The sequence below is a fragment of the Carettochelys insculpta genome, chromosome 4 (assembly GCF_033958435.1).
Source record: "Carettochelys insculpta isolate YL-2023 chromosome 4, ASM3395843v1, whole genome shotgun sequence".
NCBI classification, from domain to species: domain Eukaryota; kingdom Metazoa; phylum Chordata; order Testudines; family Carettochelyidae; genus Carettochelys; species Carettochelys insculpta.
In genome coordinates this window covers 42,906,597-42,929,700 of record NC_134140.1, presented here as the reverse complement: position 1 = coordinate 42,929,700, position 23,104 = coordinate 42,906,597, and the positions used below count along the sequence as shown (strand labels likewise).

At 41.7% G+C, this 23,104-nt stretch overlaps 1 protein-coding gene across 2 annotated transcripts in view; it reads right to left on the bottom strand.

The window, feature by feature from the left end:
* The window catches only part of KLHL5 (kelch like family member 5), a 218,534-nt gene extending 204,381 nt beyond the window's left edge, over positions 1-14,153 (bottom strand). For both annotated transcript variants that reach the window (XM_074992605.1, XM_074992606.1), the window contains exons 1-3: positions 13,949-14,153; positions 8,441-8,793; positions 5,986-6,073 (exon numbers count right to left, since the gene is read on the bottom strand). In XM_074992605.1, coding sequence (XP_074848706.1) covers positions 5,986-6,073; positions 8,441-8,782 — 430 coding nt within the window. In that variant the 5' untranslated portion in view covers positions 8,783-8,793; positions 13,949-14,153. The remainder of the gene's footprint in view (positions 1-5,985; positions 6,074-8,440; positions 8,794-13,948) is intronic.
* Positions 14,154-23,104: the final 8,951 nt, after the last annotated feature.

The window sequence follows — 23,104 nt, the reverse complement described above, 5'->3', positions numbered from 1 at the left end:
TTGCACCAAAGTCAGACCTACTAAATCAAGAACACTTTGTCACAAGTTCTCACACTTCATCTTGGGCTTTGTGAGCTTCATGGCTCCACAGGAGCAGTACTTAAGGGGTGCCAAGACTGAGTGCAGGCACCTCTAGGCTGGTTTATAACCCAAGCACCCCCTGATTTTCCACATCGATTATGAAAACAGAGTGTGCTTGAGCTCAAGCACCTCTTCCATTATAAATTATGCACTGCAGAGGAGTGCAAATGTTGCCGAGAGTCATATATTGAATTTTGATTGTTCCAATAGCTGGAGCATAAGCCATACAATATGTCAAAGATTAGGCTCAATGCCCCAAATTGGCATCTGAAACTGGCTGGGAGCCAACAGAGGGAGTTGAGAATAGTGTGATGTGCTCATAGCAACCTCAACAATAGAGAAAGACAGCACCTGCAGAACAGTACTACCTCCTGCTTCATACATTGAAATACACGGCATGACATCATGCTTACCCTTGAAAATGCTACTGGTTCCCTATGCATTTTAGGATACAGAATAAACTTTCCCTCTGTGTTTTTAAAACTGACCAAGGACCAACATATGGGCTAGATTCTGATTAAAGTTAAATAATTATGTTAGTTGGGAGTAAGTCCCTTTAAATCAGTGATACCCGGAGCAGGCCCCATTTATCTTCTTATTCCAAAAGATGTATATGTTTTTATAGCATAGCAACAAATGGGAGGTGAAATTCAGTGTTGATAAATGCACAATAATGCATATTGGAAAACATAATCCCCACCATACAAATAAAATAATGGGGTCTAAATTTGCTGCTACCACTGAAGAAAGATCATAGAATCATTGTCGACAGTTCTCTGAAAATATCTACTCAATATGCAGCAACAGTCAAAAAAGCTAACAGAATGCTGGGTATCACTAACAAAGGCAATAGATAACAAAAGAGAAAATATCATATTGCCTTTATGGTATGCCCACATCTTGAATATTGCATACACACCTGGTCATTCCATCGCAAAAAAAGCTACACTGAAACTGGAAAAGGTACAGAAAAGGGCAACACAAATTACTGGGTGTGGAACAGCTCGCATGAACAGAAATTACTAAGATTGGAACTTTGCAGCTTGGAAAAGAAATGGCTGAGGAGGGATATGATGATGGTCTATGAAATCGTGACTAGTGTGGAAAAAGCAAATAAAGAAGTGATACTTACTCCTTCTCATAACTCAAGAACTAGAGGTCACCCAATGAAATTAATAGGCAGCAGGTTTAAAACAAAAAATATGTCTTCACACAACACACAGTCAACATGTGAAAGACTTATCAGATGATATTGTGAAAGTCAAGATTATAACAGGGTTCGAAAAAGAACTAGATAAGCTCATAGAGGACAGGTCCATCCATGACATTTTAGCAGAGATGGGCAGGGATGCAAATCCATGTTGTGAAGCTTCCTGGGCCTCTGCATGCCAGAAGTTGGGAATGGGTGACAGGGGATAGATCCCTTGGTGATCTTTTGTTCTGTTCGTTCCCTCTGAAGCACTGGGCATTGGTCACAGCCAGAAGACATGATACTGAGCTAGATGTCCAATGGTCTGACCCAGTATGGCGTTCTTATGTTCTTAATTGACATGAGGGCCTGTAAACATTATCAGGGATTTTTAACTTTTTCCATGCCCAGGCTCCATGTTACAAGAGAAAAATACTTCTTGCTCCATGTAGCCACAAAAAAAGGAATGATCACTGCAACCCCCTAAAATCTGTTCAGAACTACCAGGTTGTAATATAATGAACTTTATTACACAGCTTTACAATGTAACAACTATAAAAAAATGCATTATTTCTACAGCCACTAAATCATCTGTGTTATTTCCAAAGCAGCATTTAACACCCATGTTATTTCAGCCTTAAAACATGTCATGCCTAATCAACTCTAAGTTGTGTAATGAAAAAAGATATTTTATGAAGAGATTAAATTTTCTTTTTCATGACCACACGTGGTATGAACACAAAATCCAGCCTTTGCAGTTGATTTTATTCCTTATTCTTCAACAAGGGAATAATGTATTTAGGGAAAGGAACAGTGCCTCAATGTTTCTGTTTCATTCGATCTCAGGCATTTAGAATTCTGTTCCACACATAATGAAATTTAAGCTGCGTAACACTGATTACTAGACATAACTACAAACCATCAAATACAGAAAGACATCAGGCAGCACAAGGAAAAGGTGACTCATATTTCTGTGTACTGTTCTGCAGGATAAAGAACTGGAAGATGAATACACATATGCACAAACTAATCAAGACAGAAGAATACTGAATATGAGCAGTGTGTAATGAGACACATTCTGCAGCCCTCTAATATCAATTAATTGATAAGTCAAGTTAAACAGTATCGGACTAGAAATCCAAGTATTTTTCACAATATCCTGGCTTATTGATGGAAATGTAAGTTTAAACATAAGTATCTGACTTTTTTAAAAATTAACTTCAGCAGTGTGTTGTGCACCTATGCCACATATTCAGAACTAGGCTTTCGTAGGAAATATAACTAGCCCACCATCATAAGTGAAGCAAATATGTAATTTATGTAATGCGCTAACAGAAAGAAATAAAACACTTGGATACGTTATTGTGGATGCATTAAAAACAGGATTGGTTTGGAAGTGGAAAAAGGCAAAAGAAATGGATATACTTGTGAAACAGTGTAATCATGTAAATCATATTGGGACTGATTCTCTTCCCATTTACACCAGTTTCACTTCAGTGACTTCCCAGAGCTACTCTCCACTTATGCTGGTGCCAGCAAAGAGAGTCTCAGACACAGCAAGCTTTTAAACAAAAGTCTTCTTAGCTCGTTACATGGAAACACACTTCTTTCTTTATCCCATACCCTCAACGTTTAATTAGTGTGACATCTAGTGTCAAATACTGACTATGGTTCAGACTGTCAGTGTTACACATCAAAAGACATCATGAAAGCTTTTTGTTTAGCCCTATGTCTTTGTATGCTTTCAATGACAATGCCAGTGAGTGTGCTGAGAAGACAGGGAGCCCAAAAAGACTAGTTAATCGTCAAGGTTATTTTGGACAGTTTTTAAACAAAAATCCCACTGCTATTTGCATGTCCTAAAACAATTAAGTGGAGAAAGAAGACTGAATATACATAGAAATTGTTGCTCAAAACCACAAACAGCAATGCTAAGCAAATTACTGCCACACTGTAAAAATGTTAATCTGTCTGGAAGTGCTAATCAGGACTTGAAGGGTAATGAAATCAACAGGGATGAACATCCATTTCAGTCAGCCTTGGAGAGAGCTGTTAGCACTTTAAAATGTTAACTGGTCAATCACATTACTATGCAACCGTTTCATCTACTTTTACTAAGAACAATTTATAACGAACTAGTAGATGTACCCAGCATGTTGGGAGATGGGAAGAGAGAGGGGGCTAACCGTTAGAGGAGAGGTTGCAGGGGAGCAGCACAGCTCCCTTTGTGGGGCGCAGGAGGGTAACTGTCTGAAGTCAGGCAGGATCGAGAGCCCTGTCTCCCCATCATCACTGTTTCCTGCTGCGTCTGCCCCCAGTGGTCACTCTATAGTATCACTATTCCCTGAGCTCACTGCCCCCAGTGGTGAATCTCAAGTATGCCATCCCTCCTCTCAGTGCCCCTCCCTTTCCAGGTTCTGGGAAATCTTGGGATTTCACACATTTCCCACCTTCCATGCAGAATCAGACCCTGACCTTGGTTTAAGTTAGGGTAAGATGAAACTGCACACCAAATGTTGTGATTATAGATCTTATGGTTTAAGAGTTCTTGAACAAACGCAGCATGGCAGACAGAAACACAGAATCTAAACTACAGCAAACTCTTTCATATCTGGCAGCCCCCTGACTGGGAGGCTGTAGCTGTGTTGGTCCCACAATATGAGAGAGACTAGATGAGTGAGATACAGTAAACACTTTCATATCCAGCAGCCCAGGACCTGGAGGTTGCTGGATATTCTAGTATTCTGGATAACAGAGAGAGATACCTAGCAATGCATAACACTACAGAAAAACAAGATTAGCTATTAAGAAACAGCCAAAAATGTATGCAGAGTATTTCATTTACCAACATCAGAATTGTATACTGTGGGCTTGTCTACACTGTCTCCCTACTTCGAAGGGAGGATGGTAAGTAGGGCGTTGGGAGCTCTCATGAAGAGCTGCACTGCATATGAAGCACTTCATTAAGCAAATTTCCCCCCACACAAACTCTGCAGTTTCAAATTTTGAAGTGCTGGCTCGCATCTAGCACAGCTCACCTGCCGGTACTTTGAAGTGCCTGGGATACTTCAAAGTCCCTTTAGTCTCCCCAGGCACTTCAAAGTACCAGCAGGTGAGCTATGGCTAGACACAAGCCAACATTTCAAAGTCTGAAACTTTGAAGTTGCCGCTGGCGGGAATTTGCTTAATGAAGTGCTGCATATGCAGCGCAGCACTTCATGAAACTGGGCTGGGGAAGAGATGGCAGAGAAGGCAAGTCTCCGCTGATCTAGTCCAAACCCTGTATGCTTGCAGCTCGCTCCTCTCACCACCTGCACTCCTGTCAGACTCCCAGCTCCCATCCCTCAGACTCCACAGCCTGCCCAAACCACTCTTGAGCACAGGTCTCCTGTGGAGAGGCTGCCCTCCTCTCACATGGGGCAGGAGTGCAGGTGTTGGGGCTCTGTAAAGCACCAGGAAGCATAAGGACAGCCCTGAGAGGCAGGCGGTCTCCCCTGCTGCAGCAGTCACTGATCTGCCTCCCTCACAGTCCTGGCAGCCTCTGAGATGGGCTGGAATGGGAGTGTCTCTCTCCCTGCCATGCCCCCATAGTCCTGGCAGCCAGTGAGCAGAGGCTGGGAAGGAGGACTATTTCTCCTCCCTCATCCAAAGCAGCCCTTAAACTGAACTTGGGAAGATGGGCCATCTCTCCCCAGCAGCCAAAGCCCTGGAACTGGGGATAGTCTTCTCTTTCTCTCATTGCCGCAGCCCTGCATGTCTCAAATTCCCTCCAGTTCTTCTCACCTCACTGCACCCCCTTCACCTATTTTCTTCTTCCCATACCTCACCCCACTGTCCCCCTCCCAAGGTCACCACCTCACCTTACTGTGCACCTTCTCCAGGGTCCAAGCACCTAATTAGGGAGCTATGACTACGCTGCTCCACTGATCAGGTGGGTGGCACTTTATTCTCTTGTGCCCAGCTATGCACCTTAGAGGGAACTATCCGCAGAGCACCTGAAGGGAGCTCACAAGCCACTGGTGAGCCACAGACTATAGTTTAAGAACCTCTGCAAATAACCCAATCACACAGTCGAGTAATTATTTAGTAGAAATATAGTGATGCAGATGCATGCTAGCCATTATTGTTATAAAATACAGAAACTGTCTGGACACTGTGAAAATATTGATAGAATAATAGTAAATAAGTTGGTTAGCTGAAATAAGTAGACTATTGTATAAAGCACCTTACTTGCTTGGAAGAATACTTTGTATTTCAGTATTCACAGACCTCCTTGCACATTCCTCAGTTGTATTAAGAGAATCATAGATTCCAAGACAGAAGACGTCACAAGCTCATATCACATAAATTGATAACACAAAATATTTTGGCCACTAGTGACTTAGGTTAGAAGTTAGAACCGTTAAAATTTTAATAAACTTATTCAGGATCTCCTCAGGCTCTCAAACTCTGAGGTAGTTTCTTGACTTCACTCATCTTCCATGAAAGCCAAAATAATTTGCAAGAAGAAAATCCATCGTCTTCTACATTACACAAGGTCAGTAATTTTGTTGTTCAAAGCAGGATAAGATTACTTATACATCTTACAAATGTAAACAACCACTGTTACATGAATTGTTGTCTTTAAGAGCATTTAGCCATGTCAATCTGCCTTAAAACTCTGATTTAAAAACACTTTCCAGTGATGACACATATTGTACTGGTTGAACACTTACCGACTGTGGCAGAGGCTGTTGACAGCAGAGATTTGCCCCATGATCCCCAAGTTCCCCATCCACTTCCTTTTGGAGAGGAGTCCAAGTCCTACAGTAGAAAATATTCAGTCCACTGTCAGAATTTTAGGTTATCCAAAGACAAAAAGAAGAACATCCATCACTAGAAAACAGAATGCAGCATGTAATAAATGGTGACACCAGACAGAAAATATGATGTAATTATGGTCCTTCAGCTTCTAGCTGCTCCCCCCAGCCTCTCCCAGGATGTTGGGGCTCAGCTACAGCTCTGTTCCCTCTTCTTGTTGTGGCTCCACTCCACTGGAGCACCAGGGCTCCACTGCTGACCACGGCCTGTCAGAGCTCTGCAGCTCAGCTGCCTCAGCCCTCTAGGGCTCTGCTCACCTAGTCTGCTTGGATGCCGGGGCTCTGCCCACCTGGGCTCAGATCTTCCCCGGTCCAGCCACACTTCTAGCGCCAGCTCAACAGTTTTTCCCCCTGTGAGCACTCCAGCCCCGAGCACCCAAACGGCCACCAACCACCTGGACTAGGGTTGTTGCTGAACTAGGAAAATCCAGATTACAGAGGTTCAACTTGTAATGCCATCAGAGAATCTGTGGTCAGGTAACCTCAAAAGGTGATACTGGCTAATATGCAATGGTGATGTTGCAGTGCTGCACTATCTTTTATATTACCCATTCAATGGCACTTTACGCTGAAGTTTCTGGTGAAAGCTTAAGCTTTTGGGTCAGGTGTAGAGAAGAGAATAGTTTCAGTGTACAAGTTTACATTCTCTTTCTCAAGAAACAAGTTGTAACAGCTAACATTATAGTACTGCCACAGATAACAAGCAGTCCTGTGGCACCTTGAAGACTAACAAATTTATTAGGTCACGAGGTTCCCTGGATAAAATGTACTTCTCTGAACAAGCGGGTCTTACCCAGGAAAGTCCATGACTTGAGAAAACTGTTAGTTTTTAACACGCTATGGAACTGCTTGTTATTTGTGAAGCTACAGACTAACACAGCTACCCTTTGGAAACTATTCTGTATGGAGCCTATTTTCAGTATTTCATATTTTAAAAAGACTAAGAAATCAAGAGTTCTGTTAAAACTTCTATATCACTTCTTTGTAATAGTTTCAATATATATTGGCTCTCTGGCCAGGAAAACAGGTTATTTAGAAAAGGCATGTCTTATGTGCATGGCCCTCTTCACCCATATTCTAAGGGGCAGAATAAATAATTTCTTTCCTCAGGTCCTTGGCCCTACAATTCCTTGTCTGTAATTGATTAAACATCTTCTTAGCTTACAATATAACATGAAGAAGCTGCTGACTGTTTCCTAATTGGACCTGGATTTTATTCTGTTGACATGAAAAAAACAAACAAACTTATGCTTTTACAGGTGTAGCAAACACTGTTTCCACAAACAACAGCAATATTGCTACTAGTGCAAGCAGTGCCACGCACTCAGCTGAAGCACAAAACAAAGATGCCTGAACCCTCAACAGCCAGTGTCATTTGCATTTCAGACGCATCTCACTCTTTTATTCTGGCTAATTATTTATAATTTTCAAAGTCATAGGTAATGATAATATAAAAGAAACAATAGTAATTGAAACATCTCAAGATTTTATAAATGAGCTGCACGGAATGGTTAGACGGATGGTAAATTGTGGTTATGACTACCAATTACCTACTAATACCAAATACAGCTAGTTTGGGTTAAAACAGCCTCTTGTTTTTGAGCTCACGTGTTTGTCCATCTATCCTGTCTTATCTTTAAAGATCCTTATTCAGCAAAGCATTTAAACGTACCTAAGTCTCACTGAACTCAATGGGACATAAGCACATTGATTTGCTAAACAGCATTAGACTATCACCTCTTTGGGGTGGGGACTGTCATTATGTGTGTGTGTGCAAAGTTCTACAATGTGGGTCCAAGCTGAGGCCTCCAAGTGCTATCACAGTGTAAATCAGAAACAATCACATCCTTCGGATGAAATGGCACTGTATAAGTTGCGAAGTCAGGCACTCAGAAATTAGTGACACAAAATATATGGTTGCATATGTGACCCACGTCTGCTCACTTTTTGGTCCATCCTGTGCCCTGAATGAACCAGTGTGTGGGGAAAATTAAAGACTATCATAGTGCATACACACCAAGGGGCCAAATTAATGTTACATGGGGAAATCTGACTCTTCCTAACTTCTGAGCGCCTCACTTCAATCTAAACATTATTATTTTTTACATAGATTTCTGGCATGATTTCCTAGGCTTTTGTAGAAAACTGCCTGTGATTATTTCATAGTAGATACTAGTGCAGCAAATACATTATTTTTACAGACTCCTGTCCTTTGCATAAAGTGGGGAAACATGCTTATGAGTCTCTCCAACACAAAGCTAATTACATCAACTAAAGCTGATTTGGAAGAAAAAAAGACACGATTACTTACTAGACTGCTTTGTTCATTTGGTACCACTTCTGATCCAGGTTCAGGATCAAGGCTCACAGACTCACCGCAATCAGTAGGTATGTTTTCAGTCACCTCTCTGTTGGAAGGCTGATTTGCAATTATTTCTGCAGCCAAAGTATTTTTGTTTATGGCCAGGTCCCCTTCCAGTCCATCACTAGTCTCATGAGACACTTGTAGCTGTTCATCTTGGGACGCCCCATCCAAGATCTCCACTGTTTCACTGTGTTCTGCTACATCGTTAGCCAACACATCAGTAGTAGGCATTACCATTATTTCATGTTGTCCTTCAGTGGGTACTGCATCACTCACATCATCAGACATTTTTATTTCAGCTTAAAAAACAACAACAAAGAATTAGTACATTCATATTAGCTAATCAAAGCAATTTCAAATCTGACAAACTCTTGAGTGACACAAGGGCACTGAAATATATAGCCTGCCTGGCTGTCCAATTGCAGATACACAGCCTGCTAATAAGACACAGAAGACTACGGAAGTCTGTGCTGTAAATCAGCAGTGTTTCATTTACAGAAATCATTGAGATTCTTACGTGCAGGCTAGTTATAGTCCTTGATCTTGGAGAAACGCCCACTGATATCCATGACAGATACAGAGGGTGATCAAGGACAAAAATACTCTCCGTGTAATGAACGCCGATGGCTTTATCTAAAGAAATCTAGCAGATTTAAAAACCTGCAGAGATTTGTCTCAACCTTTTCCTTTTCTTCACATTACAGACTATTAGACTTTGAGGCCCGATGGACTACTACGATCATCTAGTCTGACATCTTATCAAACCCATTGATGGGTGTAGGAGAGGGGGAGCCAAAGGGTGTAGTTGCCCTGGGACCCAGTGATTCTAAGGGGCCTGGTGCCCCTGGCTGCCACAAATGCAGCAGCCCAAGCCCTGGCCTCCTTTGAATCCCGGTCGGAGCGCTGCACTGGGCACTCTGTGCGACTCAGAGAGCTGGGGCCAGGGGGCCAGTGCCACGGTCTGGGCAGTGCTGAGGGCTAACTGCCCTGCCCTGCCTTGCCCTTCTACGTGAGGCCTTGCGCCATCAGAGGACATGGAGCTGCTCTCCACTCCGCCCCTTGCCTTGGAACCTGCTGCCAGAGAGCAGCAGAAAAAAATTAACAGGTTTTTAAGGACAGAAAGGATCATTGAACACCCAGCCTGACTGTATGTATAACTCAGTCCAGAGAACTTCAGCTGTAATAACTGTAGAAAAGGAAATTGGGATTTTTTTTATGTAGGATGTGAACACTATTGAAAGTAAGCAGTTTGTAATATCATAAGCTACAGAAAAGAAACCACCTGAACATAGGTCTTGGAAGACAAATGAAGACGAGCTGCTTTTCAGATATAGTGGGCTTAATTCTTCTCTCATATCTGTTTTACTCAACTGTAGGATGCTTAGTTCTCATGGAGTTACTTCAGATTTACAACGGTGAGTTTTCAAATATGAATAGGTATAATTTTAATAGGTACATTCCTCATTTTAGAACTAATTTACCTGTCTCCCAGGCAAACCTGATGCCTTCATGTTTCAAATGGTTGTTTTTTCATCTGGCATTTCTAATAGAAATAATTAAAGTGTTTGAAAATTTTAATATGCAATAAATAAGTGAACCCCAGATTAAAACTTTTTCTGATATTTGAAGTGGCTCATATCACTTAGGCATGTAATTCATTTCACTTGTTGGTAACCCACACTTTGGGTGGTGACTGCTTGAGTTCTATATAGACACATATGTAATGTTTAAAATTATACAAAGAATCTGTTTGATACGGTTTAAGCAGAACTGGCTAGATTCTGACCCTGTTTACATGTAAGTGAAGAACTGAACTGGTAATAAAATAAAGAGGAGACTTAATCCCCATATATCTGAAATTAAAGCTTTCTTCCCTCACCCTTCAATTAAGATCATTGGTACTGGACATAGATGTGCATGCAATGCTGACTTGAAGTGATTTCCATTGTATACAGGATTCACAGTTTGGCTCAACGGCTGTCAGCAACTTCACGAAAAAAAGGTTCCAGCACTACTGCAGGAAATAGCAACCTTTTCAGTTGAAATCATGTGATGATTGTAAATTAATAAAATTACATGTATGCAGAAAAACACGTAGGTAGATTGGAGTCCAATCCTGTGAGATGAATGAGCTATGAGAGTGCTAAGCAGTTTGAAAGATGGCATCTTGAAAAATACAGAGGACATCGTTCAAGTGGTTCCATTCTTTTTTTCTCCAGGAGGTCCCAGAGAGTGTTTTGGGGGAACTGTTCATGTGTCCTGAAGGATCTCTTGTCGAAACTGCCACAGAAATTTATTTTCATCTGTTTCCTTTTAGAGGTGGATGTACATCCAAGGGGCAGAGAGATGATTTGGGCTGCAGTGCCACTGAACGATAGTTTCTCAGAACCTGGCCAAGTAAATGCTGGAGAAGATGCTAGAGTAGAAGCTTAATCTGAATGAAATAGTGGTGATGCTCGTGCATTGAGTTGGAGAAGGAACCTGAGGACAGGACACGCTTTCAGGAGCCACTACAGTGTCAGCAGGCATTCACTTCTCAGATGGCTCCTCCACGATTTGTCCAATAAGTTTGCTATCTTGGATGCTGTTTTGGGACTCCTTGCTTGTTCCTAGAATTTCAAGTGGTATAAGTGGATTTTTGTCTGAAACTCAGATATCCAGATGATTGAGCGGAAACCAGGTTTTTGTATGTTTTTACTGAGAATGCAGTATTCATGTTTGGGGCAGGGTTGCAATTTTTTGTTTGTTATTCATTTCAGTAGCATTTATTTTTCTTTATTTTTCCCCATTTCCCCTTACCTTTACTGAATTACGCTCCTCCTCCACATTGTGCTCACAAAGAAAGAAAAAAACCAAAAACTGGTTTAGTTGTTTTCAGTAGCATCTCACTTGTTATGTAATGCACCTTTTCACTTAAATGAGTAACATGGGAGACCATCGAAGTTATCAATCCCTGAATCTGTTCTCTCTGACTGATCCAGAAATCATTATGGCTGTGTCTACATTAGACTGCTTTTTAAAAATTTCACACTGTTGCTTCCACAGGTGACTACCAGCATTTTAATGGCCAAGTCTTCTACTCCTGGTCTGAGCAGGAACTGCACAGCAGTTAGGGATGAAAATTTTAAAAAATAAATAAACCCAGTGTAGAGAAGTGCTATGAATGCTGTACAGACTGTACCATAAAAATGCACAAGAGGAAAGGAGTGGCTATACAGCAATCACTGCAGCTGAGGAAGGAGTGGCAATGGCAGAGTCCAATGGGAGGATTATACAGAGATCATACCTATCCATTTGCTGAGTAGTAACAGCATGCCCAGCAATGCACATAGCAGATGTGAACCCTGTTGCCAAGAGCTTATAGCCCTCACTTTAGGGTGGGTCTATACTGCAATTAAACTCCTGTGACTGGCCTATCTTAGCTGATTTGCGCTTGCAGCACTCAGGCTAAGGGGTTGTCTAACTGTGATGTACTCTGTACATTTTAGAGGACATTCTCCAAAACAAGGTCTTTGAGCCTGAATGTCTACAATGCAATTAAAACAGCCCCATGAGCCAATGTTCCAGTTGGCAAAAGGTCACCCGTTAGTTTTTAATTGCAATATAGATATACCCTTAGAATGTACGTTAATCATTTACAATAAATGATCCTTCATTCAGCCATGACTCTGAGAACTATTTCCAACCTTAGGAATACCTCTGTGCAGCTCAAAAGCTTGTCTCTTTCACCAACAGAACTTCGTCCAAAAGAAGATATTACCTCACCCACCTTGTCTCTCCAAAATGGTGTGGTTTATTAAAGTTTGTATTCATATCTGCAGCCACAGTAATATTGGGGCAGAGGTGAGATATGGACAGAAAGGATAATTCGGATCCTGTTCAGTGAATTTAGGAGTTTGAACTGTACTGTTTATCCAATCTACAATGTTGCATCCTTGGGACACAGATTTAGTCTTTCTTTATCTGTATTGTTCCACTGATACCATTGACAAGTGAATAACAAGCACTTGGTAACATCATTTTAATTATTTGTGTATAGTGTAATTTAGCTATCTTTGGAAAATAGTTTTCAACTCATTTAAATGGTTACATTTATCACAGTGTTAGCAACGTTTGCTATTATGAATATGACAAATACTATAAAATGAAATAAAATTATGTTTAGGGGCTGATAATTTTGGTGGCATTTCATAAAGAGAGGTTTCTAGTTAAAGGACAAACTCTGTGCAGGGATACTGGCACACTATTTCCACTGAATTCAGTGGAACCTGAATGTGCATGTATATAATAGCATAGTTTAGCACCAATAGCTTAATTATGGGGCTGACCTAGCAAACGTTCATACATGCTTTTAAATTGGAGAGATATATACGTAAGTCTCCATATTGGATCCTATATTTGCAAACTCAGCCAAGTTCATAATAACTGCAGTTTATTGGTTCACTTCTTTCTGCAGTGAGCTACCTAGGTATACATCATTATACTAGATAAGCAGCAAAAACAGTTTTCAAAATTAAAGGAGACAAAAACAAAAACAGCAATGAAAATCCTTGTTTCAACACAGCATAATCTGTAATGCAGATGATCACGCATAGGATCCCACAAAAGAGTACCCTACATTAAAATAAAAAAGCAGTTGAACCAGTTCCTTTTGTATCTAAATTAAGTACATGAACTACTGCTCTGTACAGTTCAAGAAAGAACATTTAGGGCCATCTTCACGCGTTGTAAGTGGACACACCTCTGTTGACATTAGTGGAGCGGCATCCCTCTACACCAGTTTTAAATGTGGCCTCACAGTTCTGTGCAAAGTGAGGAAAAGGTACACTAAGATGTATGAAAACAAAGAGAGTTTGAGTGCATCCCACATCTCTGCAGCTTCCTTGGAGCTGCTCCCCGAAGAAGCGCTGAACAAGCCCACTTCAGGGGCTGAAGCAAGCAGTTTAGAAGTTCATGCCTGGGCTGAGCGTGCCCCCTGCTGGTTCCCGGTTTTTACATGCCCAGTTCACTTGCCCAGAAGCAGAGACAAACGGCAGAGGGGCATTTCCAACCATATCTCCGCGCCCTGGGGGGGGGGGGGGGGCCCTGTATTGGAATGGTCACAGCACGTGTTTAAGCAGCAGCTGTTTCCCCTTCATTAATTGTACACTTGACCTTGCGGGATTCTAAAGAGCCCCACGGCAGGAGCAGCTGCAAGTGAGAGGCGGCGGAAAGACCCGGGGGGTGGGGGCACCGCCTACACTACAATGAAAAGTGCAGCGCATCTGGAAAGCAACTCGCAGACTGCTCGGAGCAACGCAGCTCTAGCCACTGCGCTGCTGGCAGGACAAGAGCCCTGGTCTGCTGCAAGCCGGTGAGGGGACCGGCAGCTTCCCCGGGACAGGAAAGTTCCTCAGAAACCTCCCTAGACAGCCTCAGAAGTGAGGCGAGAAGGGGAATCGCTTAGTTCCTTACCGCTTCGCAGCTGAGCTGTGCCTAGGCCGACGCACCCCCGGCTCCTTCCCCTCCCCGCCCGCCACGTCGACAGGCGCTGGGGATGAGGGGGAGGAGACCGGGCCGCTGCCGGCCGGCAGAGGGAGGACAGGAGGGCTCTTCCTCCTTGTCAGGCGGGAGATGCAGTCCAATGCGGAGCGTTGCTCAAGCCTCCCGCCGCGCTCAAACCAGCGCCAGCGCGGCTGACCCGCGTCAAACTGGCTTGCGCGTCGCGTCCAGAGCGTCCAGCCCGGCACAGTGACTCCCTCCCGCTTCGGGGTGCTGCGGAGCCGCCCGCCCTCCGCCCTCCGCCCGTCCTGGGCTTTCCGCTTCTCCCAGCTGGAATCAATCACTTCCCTTGCGACAGCCCTTAAAATACCCACCCAGCTACCCACTGTGTGGCCCCGATCCTGTTGTGCACCTGCCTCAGGGATTTCCCCACTTCCCTTTTTCTTCTGTGGCGCTTAGGCTGGCAGACAGTCTGCGGGAGTGGCACGCCATGAGTGCGGATGTTTTCCCGGTAGCGCCCCGTTATGGCAATTAGGCAGCTTTGAGTGTCCCAGGCCTATGATAATCAAAACAAAAAGCTGTCAAGTAGCACTTTAAAGACTAGCAAAATAGTTTATTAGGTGAGCTTTCGTGGGACAGACCCACTTCTTCAGACCATAACCAGACCAGAACAGACTCAATATTTAAGGCACAGAGAACCAAAAACTAAGCAAGGAGGACAAATCAGAAAAAGTATCAAGGTGAGCAAATCAGAGAGTGGAGGGGTGGGGGGGAAGGTCAAGAATTAGATTGAGCCAAGTATGCAGATGAGCCCCTATAGTGACTCAGAAAGTTCCCATCACGATTTAAACCATGTGTTAATGTGCCAAATTTGAATATAAAAGCCAGCTCGGCTGTTTCTCTTTCCAGAACGGTGCGATAATTCCTTTTCAGTAACACACATACTTTTGGTCCTTGACAGTATGCCCCATTCCATTAAAATGTTGACTGACTGGTTTGTGGATCTGGAGTGTTTTGATGTCTGTTTTGTGGCCATTGACCCTTTGTCTAAGGGAGTTAGAAGCCTGTCCAATATACAAAGCATCTGGGCATTGTTGGCACATGATGGCATATATGATGTTCGTAGAGGAGTATGAGAAAGTGCCCGTGACTCTGTGAGTAACCTGGTTAGGTCCAGTGATGGTATTTCCAGAGAAGATATGTGGACAAAGCTGGCAGCGGGCTTTGTTGCAGGGAAAGGTTGCAGGACTGGTATTCCTGGGGTATAGACTGTGGCTGTTAGTGAGGATCCTCATGAGGTTGGGAGGTTGTCTGTGGGAGAGAACAGGCATGTCACCCAGGGCCTTCTGGAGTGTGGCATCCTGATTAAGGATAGGTTGTAGGTCTTTTTATCAGAGGGGTAGCAGAGTTAGTCTGTATCTTCAAAAACAATGAGAAGTCCTGTGGTACCTTATAGACCAATGGAGATGTTGGCGCATAAGCTTTCATGGGTCAAGACCCGCTTCGTGAGAAGCGGGTCTTGACCCACAAAAAGCTTATGCGCCAACATCTCCATTGGTCTATAAGGCGCCAGCCCTGTGACTTCAGGTTGTGACTCCTTTTGGATAAAAACATTCCTCCTCAGCAGCAGTGAGGTCCATCACTTTGAAATGACTCCCCGCAGGGGATGGCAGTAGTCTCCTGAAAGGCTGAGAGTTGGCATTTTTTTGTTCACAGTGATAAAGTTATCTAAATAGAACTTACAAAAAGGGAGTTAGCAAAGCGTGAAAGTGATCAAATTAGATCACAGTCGTTCCAATGTGTTTGTTTATAAGGGCAAGTAGCAGAGAGGTAGCCAAGTTAGTTTGTATCTTCAAAAAACAACAAGAAGTCCTGTGGCATCTGATGAAGCAGGTCTTTGTCCATGAAAGTTAATGCACCAAACTATGTTAGTCTATAAGTTACCACAGGACTTCTTGTTATAGCAGGGCCGTAGCCCCTCCTATGTTGGTGTGGTTAAGTCACAGCCTTGTGTCCACTGCTATATACCAGGGGTGTGGAACCTTTTTGGGGTCTACTTGGGGGCCACTGACCTACAGAAAAATCAGTCAGGGGTGACACACAAGTGAGAAACAAAACAAAAGACAACCATCTCTGACCTGACCCCCAAGTGAAGAGAAAAAACCTTACAGATGTGACGCCCCCAAATGAGAAACAGGAAAAAAGCCACTCCGCTCAAGCCACAGCCAAGGAGTGCACAGTCTCATACCTCTTGGGGGGCAGAGGGGGGGCACTGAGCTCCATAGGTTTGATCACTGTTTCCCAAATTTAAAGCATTCATGTACGCAGGGTTGTTTTTCAGGAGGAACAGCTCAGACCCCATGTGGGAGGTGGTGGGAGGGGTGGCTCAGGCCCCGCATGGAGCCGCTAAGGGCCCCGCCGGGGGGCAATTAAGTCACCCAGGGGCAGCTAAGCCACCCAGGGGGTGATTCAGGCCCCACATAGGGGGCAGCTTGGGCCCTGTGGGTGGGCAGTTGAGCTGCCCGGGGGCAGTTTGGGCTTCACACAGGGCAGCTAAACCATTGCGGGTGGTTTGGGCCCTGCTGGGGGTCAGTTAAGCTGCTGGGGGGGCAGCTTGGGCCCTGTATGGGGTGACTAAGCCACCCAGGGGTGGTTTGGGCTCCCGAGTGGAAAGGGGTTTGGCCTTGGGGTGGAGGATGGGTGTAGTTTGGGGCTTGAGTTCCGCCACCTATTTTTTTTAAGGAAAAAAGCACTGCACATACCCCTTTCAGGACTTCGGCCTTATTGGCATAGTCGCTCTCCCAGTGCTGTCCCAGTGCTTATTTCCTGATTTTTAGTAATTTATTTTCTGCCACATATCCTTGAAATCCTTTCATGTACCACCCATGTGATATGCACAACACCTTTGGGAAACACTGGGATGGATCAAGGGAAGCTTCAGGTTGGATGCAGTCCACGGGCTGTAGGTTCCTCATCCCTGCTCTTTTCTATAAATGAGAAGACATGCTTTCTGCCTCAAAGTGCTTGCAGTCTCTGAATAAAGGGAGAGGAAGACAAAATACTCTGGGATTAGCAGAGGAAAGATCTGTCCTTGCTCCTAATTTTAAAATATCGTAGTAGGGTGATAACACTTTTATCAAGATGGTTTAATATTAGCATTGGTCTGTGTGAGGGATCCCTGTATGTTTTGTGGAAAATGTGTTATGAATATAAATATGAATAACTCAGAGATGCTTTGGACAAAATGCCTCTTGAAACCTATTGTTTTCAATGGTATAATCTGCTGGAGCTTTAAATCCCATTTTTGTGCCTGTATCATTCTTATATTTGAAGTTATGAGTAACATCTACATATTTGTATTCCAAATGTTTGTTTCTGTGAAGACCTCATCTGGAGGTGTGGCTTGTCAGGGGAATAGCTATACTCGACCGACTAAAGTACATTACTGTATATGTTCACACAAGCAAGTAAGCAAAGGCTGATTGTTTAAAACAGACATGGACAGGTGACTTTCTCAGTGACAATCTCCATCTGGGAGTATACTTTTACATAATGAGAACAAATAGAATTCCCTGCGAAGAGGAAAAGGTATATGGAGGGACATGAAAACACCTCCATCTTTGTCTTCAGCCTGCCTTGGAAATTGCCTGACACACCCTAAGCAGAAGAAAGAGTGTTACAGTGATTTGGAGACCCAGATCAGGTTAAGCCCATTTCTGACTCAAAGCTTTCATCTGATGTAAGAATAGCTGTTTAGGATAAGAACTTCCATGTAACTAGATTCTCAGTGGGATAGAACTAGTTATGTGCTTTATTTTAATTCGGTGACTTGCTTTGATCTGCAAGTTTTACTTATAACCATTAAATCCTACTGTTTTACATAATAAAACTCTTGTTTATAATCAAGTCCAAAGGAAGTAGTTATTACCTGGGGGGGAGGGGAATACCACTGCACATCTCCCTTTCATTGATAAAGTGGCTTCCCTAACGAACCCTCCCTGTGCGAATGTGTTGCACAAAAAGAGATGGATTTATTTGGGCAATTGATGCCTTTTGGGGGTTGATTTCCTGGGTGTTGTGCACTAGAACTGCTTCCACCCAGAGCTTTGGTTAATCAATGTCTGCATTGCTCTGCAGGCAGGTGTTAACCCCAACTCTGTGCCTTGTCTGCAGGAGACAAGAGGATCTGGGACAGGGTAGTGGGAAGCCCCAGAGAGCAAGAAGGCAGCTGTCAGTGCCTTCATCAGCATAGAGGGGGAACAACCCAAGGGTTTTCTGTGATCACACCCAGTCACAGTCTGAAAATTTGATTTTTTTTCTTCTGAGGAAAAAGCTATTTTTTGCAGCCAACAAATTAAAATATTGTGCCCAGAACCTGAAAATTTGGGTGGTTTTGGTTTTACGATGAGAACTAAATTGTTTTTGAGAAAAGCACACACATTCAATGAAAACGTTCATTTAGTTAAAAACCCAATTTTCCCTTTAAAATTGCATGGACAAATGTTTGACCAGCTCTAGTTAGTATGTGTGGGCTTGCATTTGCAGAGTTCTCAGGAAGGGTTTGGAAAAGGATGCCTGTATGTTGTAAGGGAGTGAATTCTGCTCATAAAGCCAGTGTAGCAGCAAGCAAGAATACAATGGGTTTGTAGAGAAAAGTAAAGAGGAAGTTGAGCTAGGATTCATTGACAAAGCAAATAGTTCAATGGAGAGTGGTGAGAATTGTGAGCAGAAATGCAGGCATAACCAGAATGATAATTTATGTTAGGGTTTTGTTACATAACAATATAAAATGTAAGGCCCAAAGATCTTCCCTCATATATGTTCATGCTGCTTGTATTGATATATTTCTTTTGGTCTTAGATTTCATAAAAAATGTGTTCTAATTCTAAATTTGAGGCCAGATAAGTAGTGCAGGCTTGTTGTAACTCAGAGGAGAGAGCAAAGGTTTCAACAGTTCTCCTTGTTAAAACAAAGGGATTTATCACCGTGCATATTTCTTTTAGTTTGAGACTACCTGTATCAATATAGAAAAATAAATAAATAGCTGTGTTAACAAGCTGTTTCGCATAGCTGCCATTGCAGTTTAATGTTTATGCTAGCACAAGGTGTTACATGACAGGACTCTGTAGGCTATTGCATGCCACCAAAAAGGTAATGAGTATCAATGCCCACCTCCAATAGTGCCAAATGTAGAGTTGCCAATGTTTTTAATTATCGTTATCTACATATTTGTATCATGGTACCATCGCTAATCCTCATTTAGTTATTAAATTCTTTGTAGAAAAGTAAAATAGAGCTGGAGTCACAAAGGAGTTATGACAAAGCAGGAACTGAGAAAGAACTTCTGTCAGACCGTAGGGATAACTAATTAATTCTCATATTTTTACTGAGGCAGTGATGACATCATCATACAGTATCACATGTGCAACACTGGAAGATTACACAACAGTAGCCCAAAGCCTTATCTTTGCCTTTGCCACAGGAGGCTGTAAAGACTAGATCTATAGCAGGGTTGAAAAAAGAGCTTGATAAATTCATGGAGGTTAGATCCATGGATGGCTATTAGCCAGGATGGGTGAGGAACGGTGTCCTTAGTCTCTGTTTGTCAGAAGCTGGGGACGGATGGCAGGAGAGCGATCATTACCTGTTTGGTTCACTCAATCTGAGGCACCTGGCATTGGCTACTGTTGGTAGACAGGATACTGGGTTAAATGGACCTTTATTCTGACCCAGTATGGCCATTCCTATATTCATATGTTCTTTCGTCTTCAAATAAAATTGATAGATCGCAATTTCTTGCTTTGAATTTCTTTCTGATTTTTTCTGATCCTTCAGTGAAATAAATGTGACTACCTATTTGCATAAAGTTAAATATGTTGAATATTTGCAGGAATATTTGCAATCTAATACATGAGTATTTGCCAGATTATCCCCAAGTTTATATTTTTGTTTTTGTTTTTGTTTTTTCATTCTCTACATTGAGTGAACCAGAATGTTAAAAAAATTCAGAACTGTTCATCCTCATTTCCAGTAAAGTTACTGTTCAGTTTAGGTACTAACAATGTTGCAAAACAAGTTCTGCATCAGCTGATTGCAGGCGTTTGCCAAAACAGCTTATGGTTCTTGTCTTCTTACTCCTCCCCTTCCTTCCTCATTTTAGCTCTTTATTGTAATGCAGGACTCATCATTGTCATTCTAGAGAAAGTCTGTGTGTAAGTTCATCATACCTTTTTTCCGCTAGTGTTCTTTCTCTTCCAGAGGAAAACAAAAAAACTCTTGTGTGGTGTTGCTACAGGAGCCTGAAGGTATATGTTATGATTCCTTAAGGAATTGATTGGTGCTCCTAAATATGTTGCGGTGCTCACAGAAGCATCATTAAAACCGGGCAGGTTTTGAATAAATGTATCTACAGTTCCCATTTTAAGGTAGGTGGGACCAGAATATATACTGAATAAGCATATTTTTCCAAGACATTTTAATAAGAAAAAAAATCTGTGCAGGCCAATGATTATTAGCAATATATTTTATAAGATTTTATTGATTTTTGAAATATTGTCCATTCTGAAAATTAAATCTTGAAAAATACAGAGGTTTATTCTCTGTTTTGTAGTGGCTTTGGTGGAATTGTAAAAAAACACTCATTTCACTTAAGCTGAAGGGGATAAGGGAAGCTGAATGACTGAAGATCTGTTTTACTCTTGATGGATAATGAAGTTTTGTAGTGATAAGGAAGCTGATCTTCGAGCGTCAGTTTTCGAGCTCTGTAGAAGCCTTTTCATAGATCAGAAACAGACATACTTATAACATAAACATATGCAGTAGAATACAGTATTTAATTTTAGCTAGGATAAATTGTGTATTGGAAATGAAGGATATGAGGATACATGTCCTGCTGTTTAGTGTAATGATGCATTATGTTCTTAAGTACAGAGAATTCTTTAACCAAAATTATTTTTCTGCAGTCATGGTTTTAAATTTTGTTTTTGCATTTCTGTCTCATTGGCTGATAAAAAATAGAGCAGTAATTCCATTTTTTGTTTGTCTGGAATTAGAGCAATACTGAAATGTCTGTGTTGAAAACACAGTTTAGTTTAGAATATTTAGTTCTCTCAAAAGTAGTTTATATAGAAAATTAGCTGTAAATAAAGTCTTTTGGTCTTAGGTTTGATAAAAGTTTGATCTAACTGAATTTGAAGCCAGATCTGACCTGAGTGTCTGTTTAATGTGCACATAATGGTTTCTAGGAATGCTAGTTATACTTCGCCATGCTCATTCATGGGCGCAACCATGCAAGAGCATGGTGAAGTATAATGATTAACAGTTCATTAGCAATACTGAGAATGTGCGGGCTTTGGTTTTGGAAGTTATACTTTTATTTATAGTATAATATTCAGATAAAATACAAGCATGTGTACAGAATTCAGTGTCAATGTCAGTCAGTTTGGCTGTATGATAGCCTTTCTGCTATATGATAGTCCCCTTCAGATTAAACTAAGTGTATTATAAACCAGTTTCACTAGGGCATGATGAATTTTATAGCCAGATTGTTGGAATTTGCCCACCTGAAGTTTTATCAGAGAGCACAGTTTTTGCAACTAACGGTAATTGCCAGGACAGAGGACAAATGATGATGTGGTTTGGATATAGCTGGTCCTAGACCATTTTGAGCATGTGGATGACATACAATACAGAATGTTTTTGGAAGCAAGAGGTGAACATTGCTTATTTCATTTTTGCAAATTTTGATTACTCACCTTTTTGAAGCACACTAGCATAAAAGTGGTGGGGAAGAAGTTATTACAGTTTTTCTCCATGTTACGTTGTGTTTTCACCTTTTCCTGACACCAGGGTTGACTTAAATCTCAGAATTGAAACATGAAATGACTAATGTTTAAGACAAAACTAGCTTCTTTTAAGATTGTTTCTTTGACTTCCTGGTGCACCACTGTGTTTTATCATGAGTCATTATATCACTGGATTGCATTGTGGCATTCTAAAATAACAGGATTTGAAAAAATATAATTGATTTCAGTGGGATGACTTGCTAAATAGTGCTATTGTATATGAAATAGGGTATAAAATAAGTCAGTGAATTAGATCTCAAGGCAAGTAAAGTTGTTATGAGTTGTTTTGATGGTATTATGGAATTTTTAAAATTAAGATATCGTTACCACAGATCATCAGGTAGCACTGTCTTACAATTCATAGTCATACAGGTTTTTGCTATTGGTTTTAGCATGCAAGTTTATATAATCTTTGAATAAATTTTGTGTCAGTATATAACCCATGCATGCTGGGAATGGCACTCTCTGCCCCTTTAGTGGTACTTAGACCACTTCCAGATTAATGAGTCTTTCAAAATTACAATGCGGAAGGCTTTTAGCTCACATAGTAAGGCTTATACATTTACCTTCAGAGATCCCATATTCAATCTTGGTTGCCACCACACCCTGGTTGTCACAGTTACAATTAGTTTTGTCATGTAGATTCTTGTGGAGAGTTCTGGAAAACGGTATGGCTACATTTGCACTAGCATTCCTCGCATGCAAATGAGGGAAATAAAAATGAAATTAGGCACATATTTGCATATCTGGTACTTCATTTGCATATTCTTCTTTCAAAAGAAGAAAAGCAGTGTAGATGTGGCCCTTTTGAAAATAAACTCTGTTTTTGAAAAAAACTTCCTTTTAAAAAAAAAGGGAATAATGGTTCCTTTGAAAATGGGGTTTATATTCGAAAGAGCCACATCTGCACGGCTTTTCTTCTTTCGAAAGAAGCGCTTTTGAAAGAACAATATGCAAATGAGGTACCAGATAGGTAAATTTGTGCCTCATTTGCATTTTGATTTCTCTCATTTGCATGCCTCTATCAAAAGAGGAATGCTCGTGTAGACGTAGCTTAGGAGCATTTGTTCTTTTCCTTAATCTCTCTAGCAGAGTCAGTTTTGTAAATAGAGATGTCTCCTTGGAACTGGGCATGTGGGCTTGTGCTTGGATTTCAGAAATAATTTTTTTCTGTATGCCATTTGTTACCACCTCTGTTCATGGATGGTTGTATGTCATATAAGTAAATAAGTTATACGTAGAATCTACATAGACCCCATAGCACTGATTATTCCTCCCATAGATA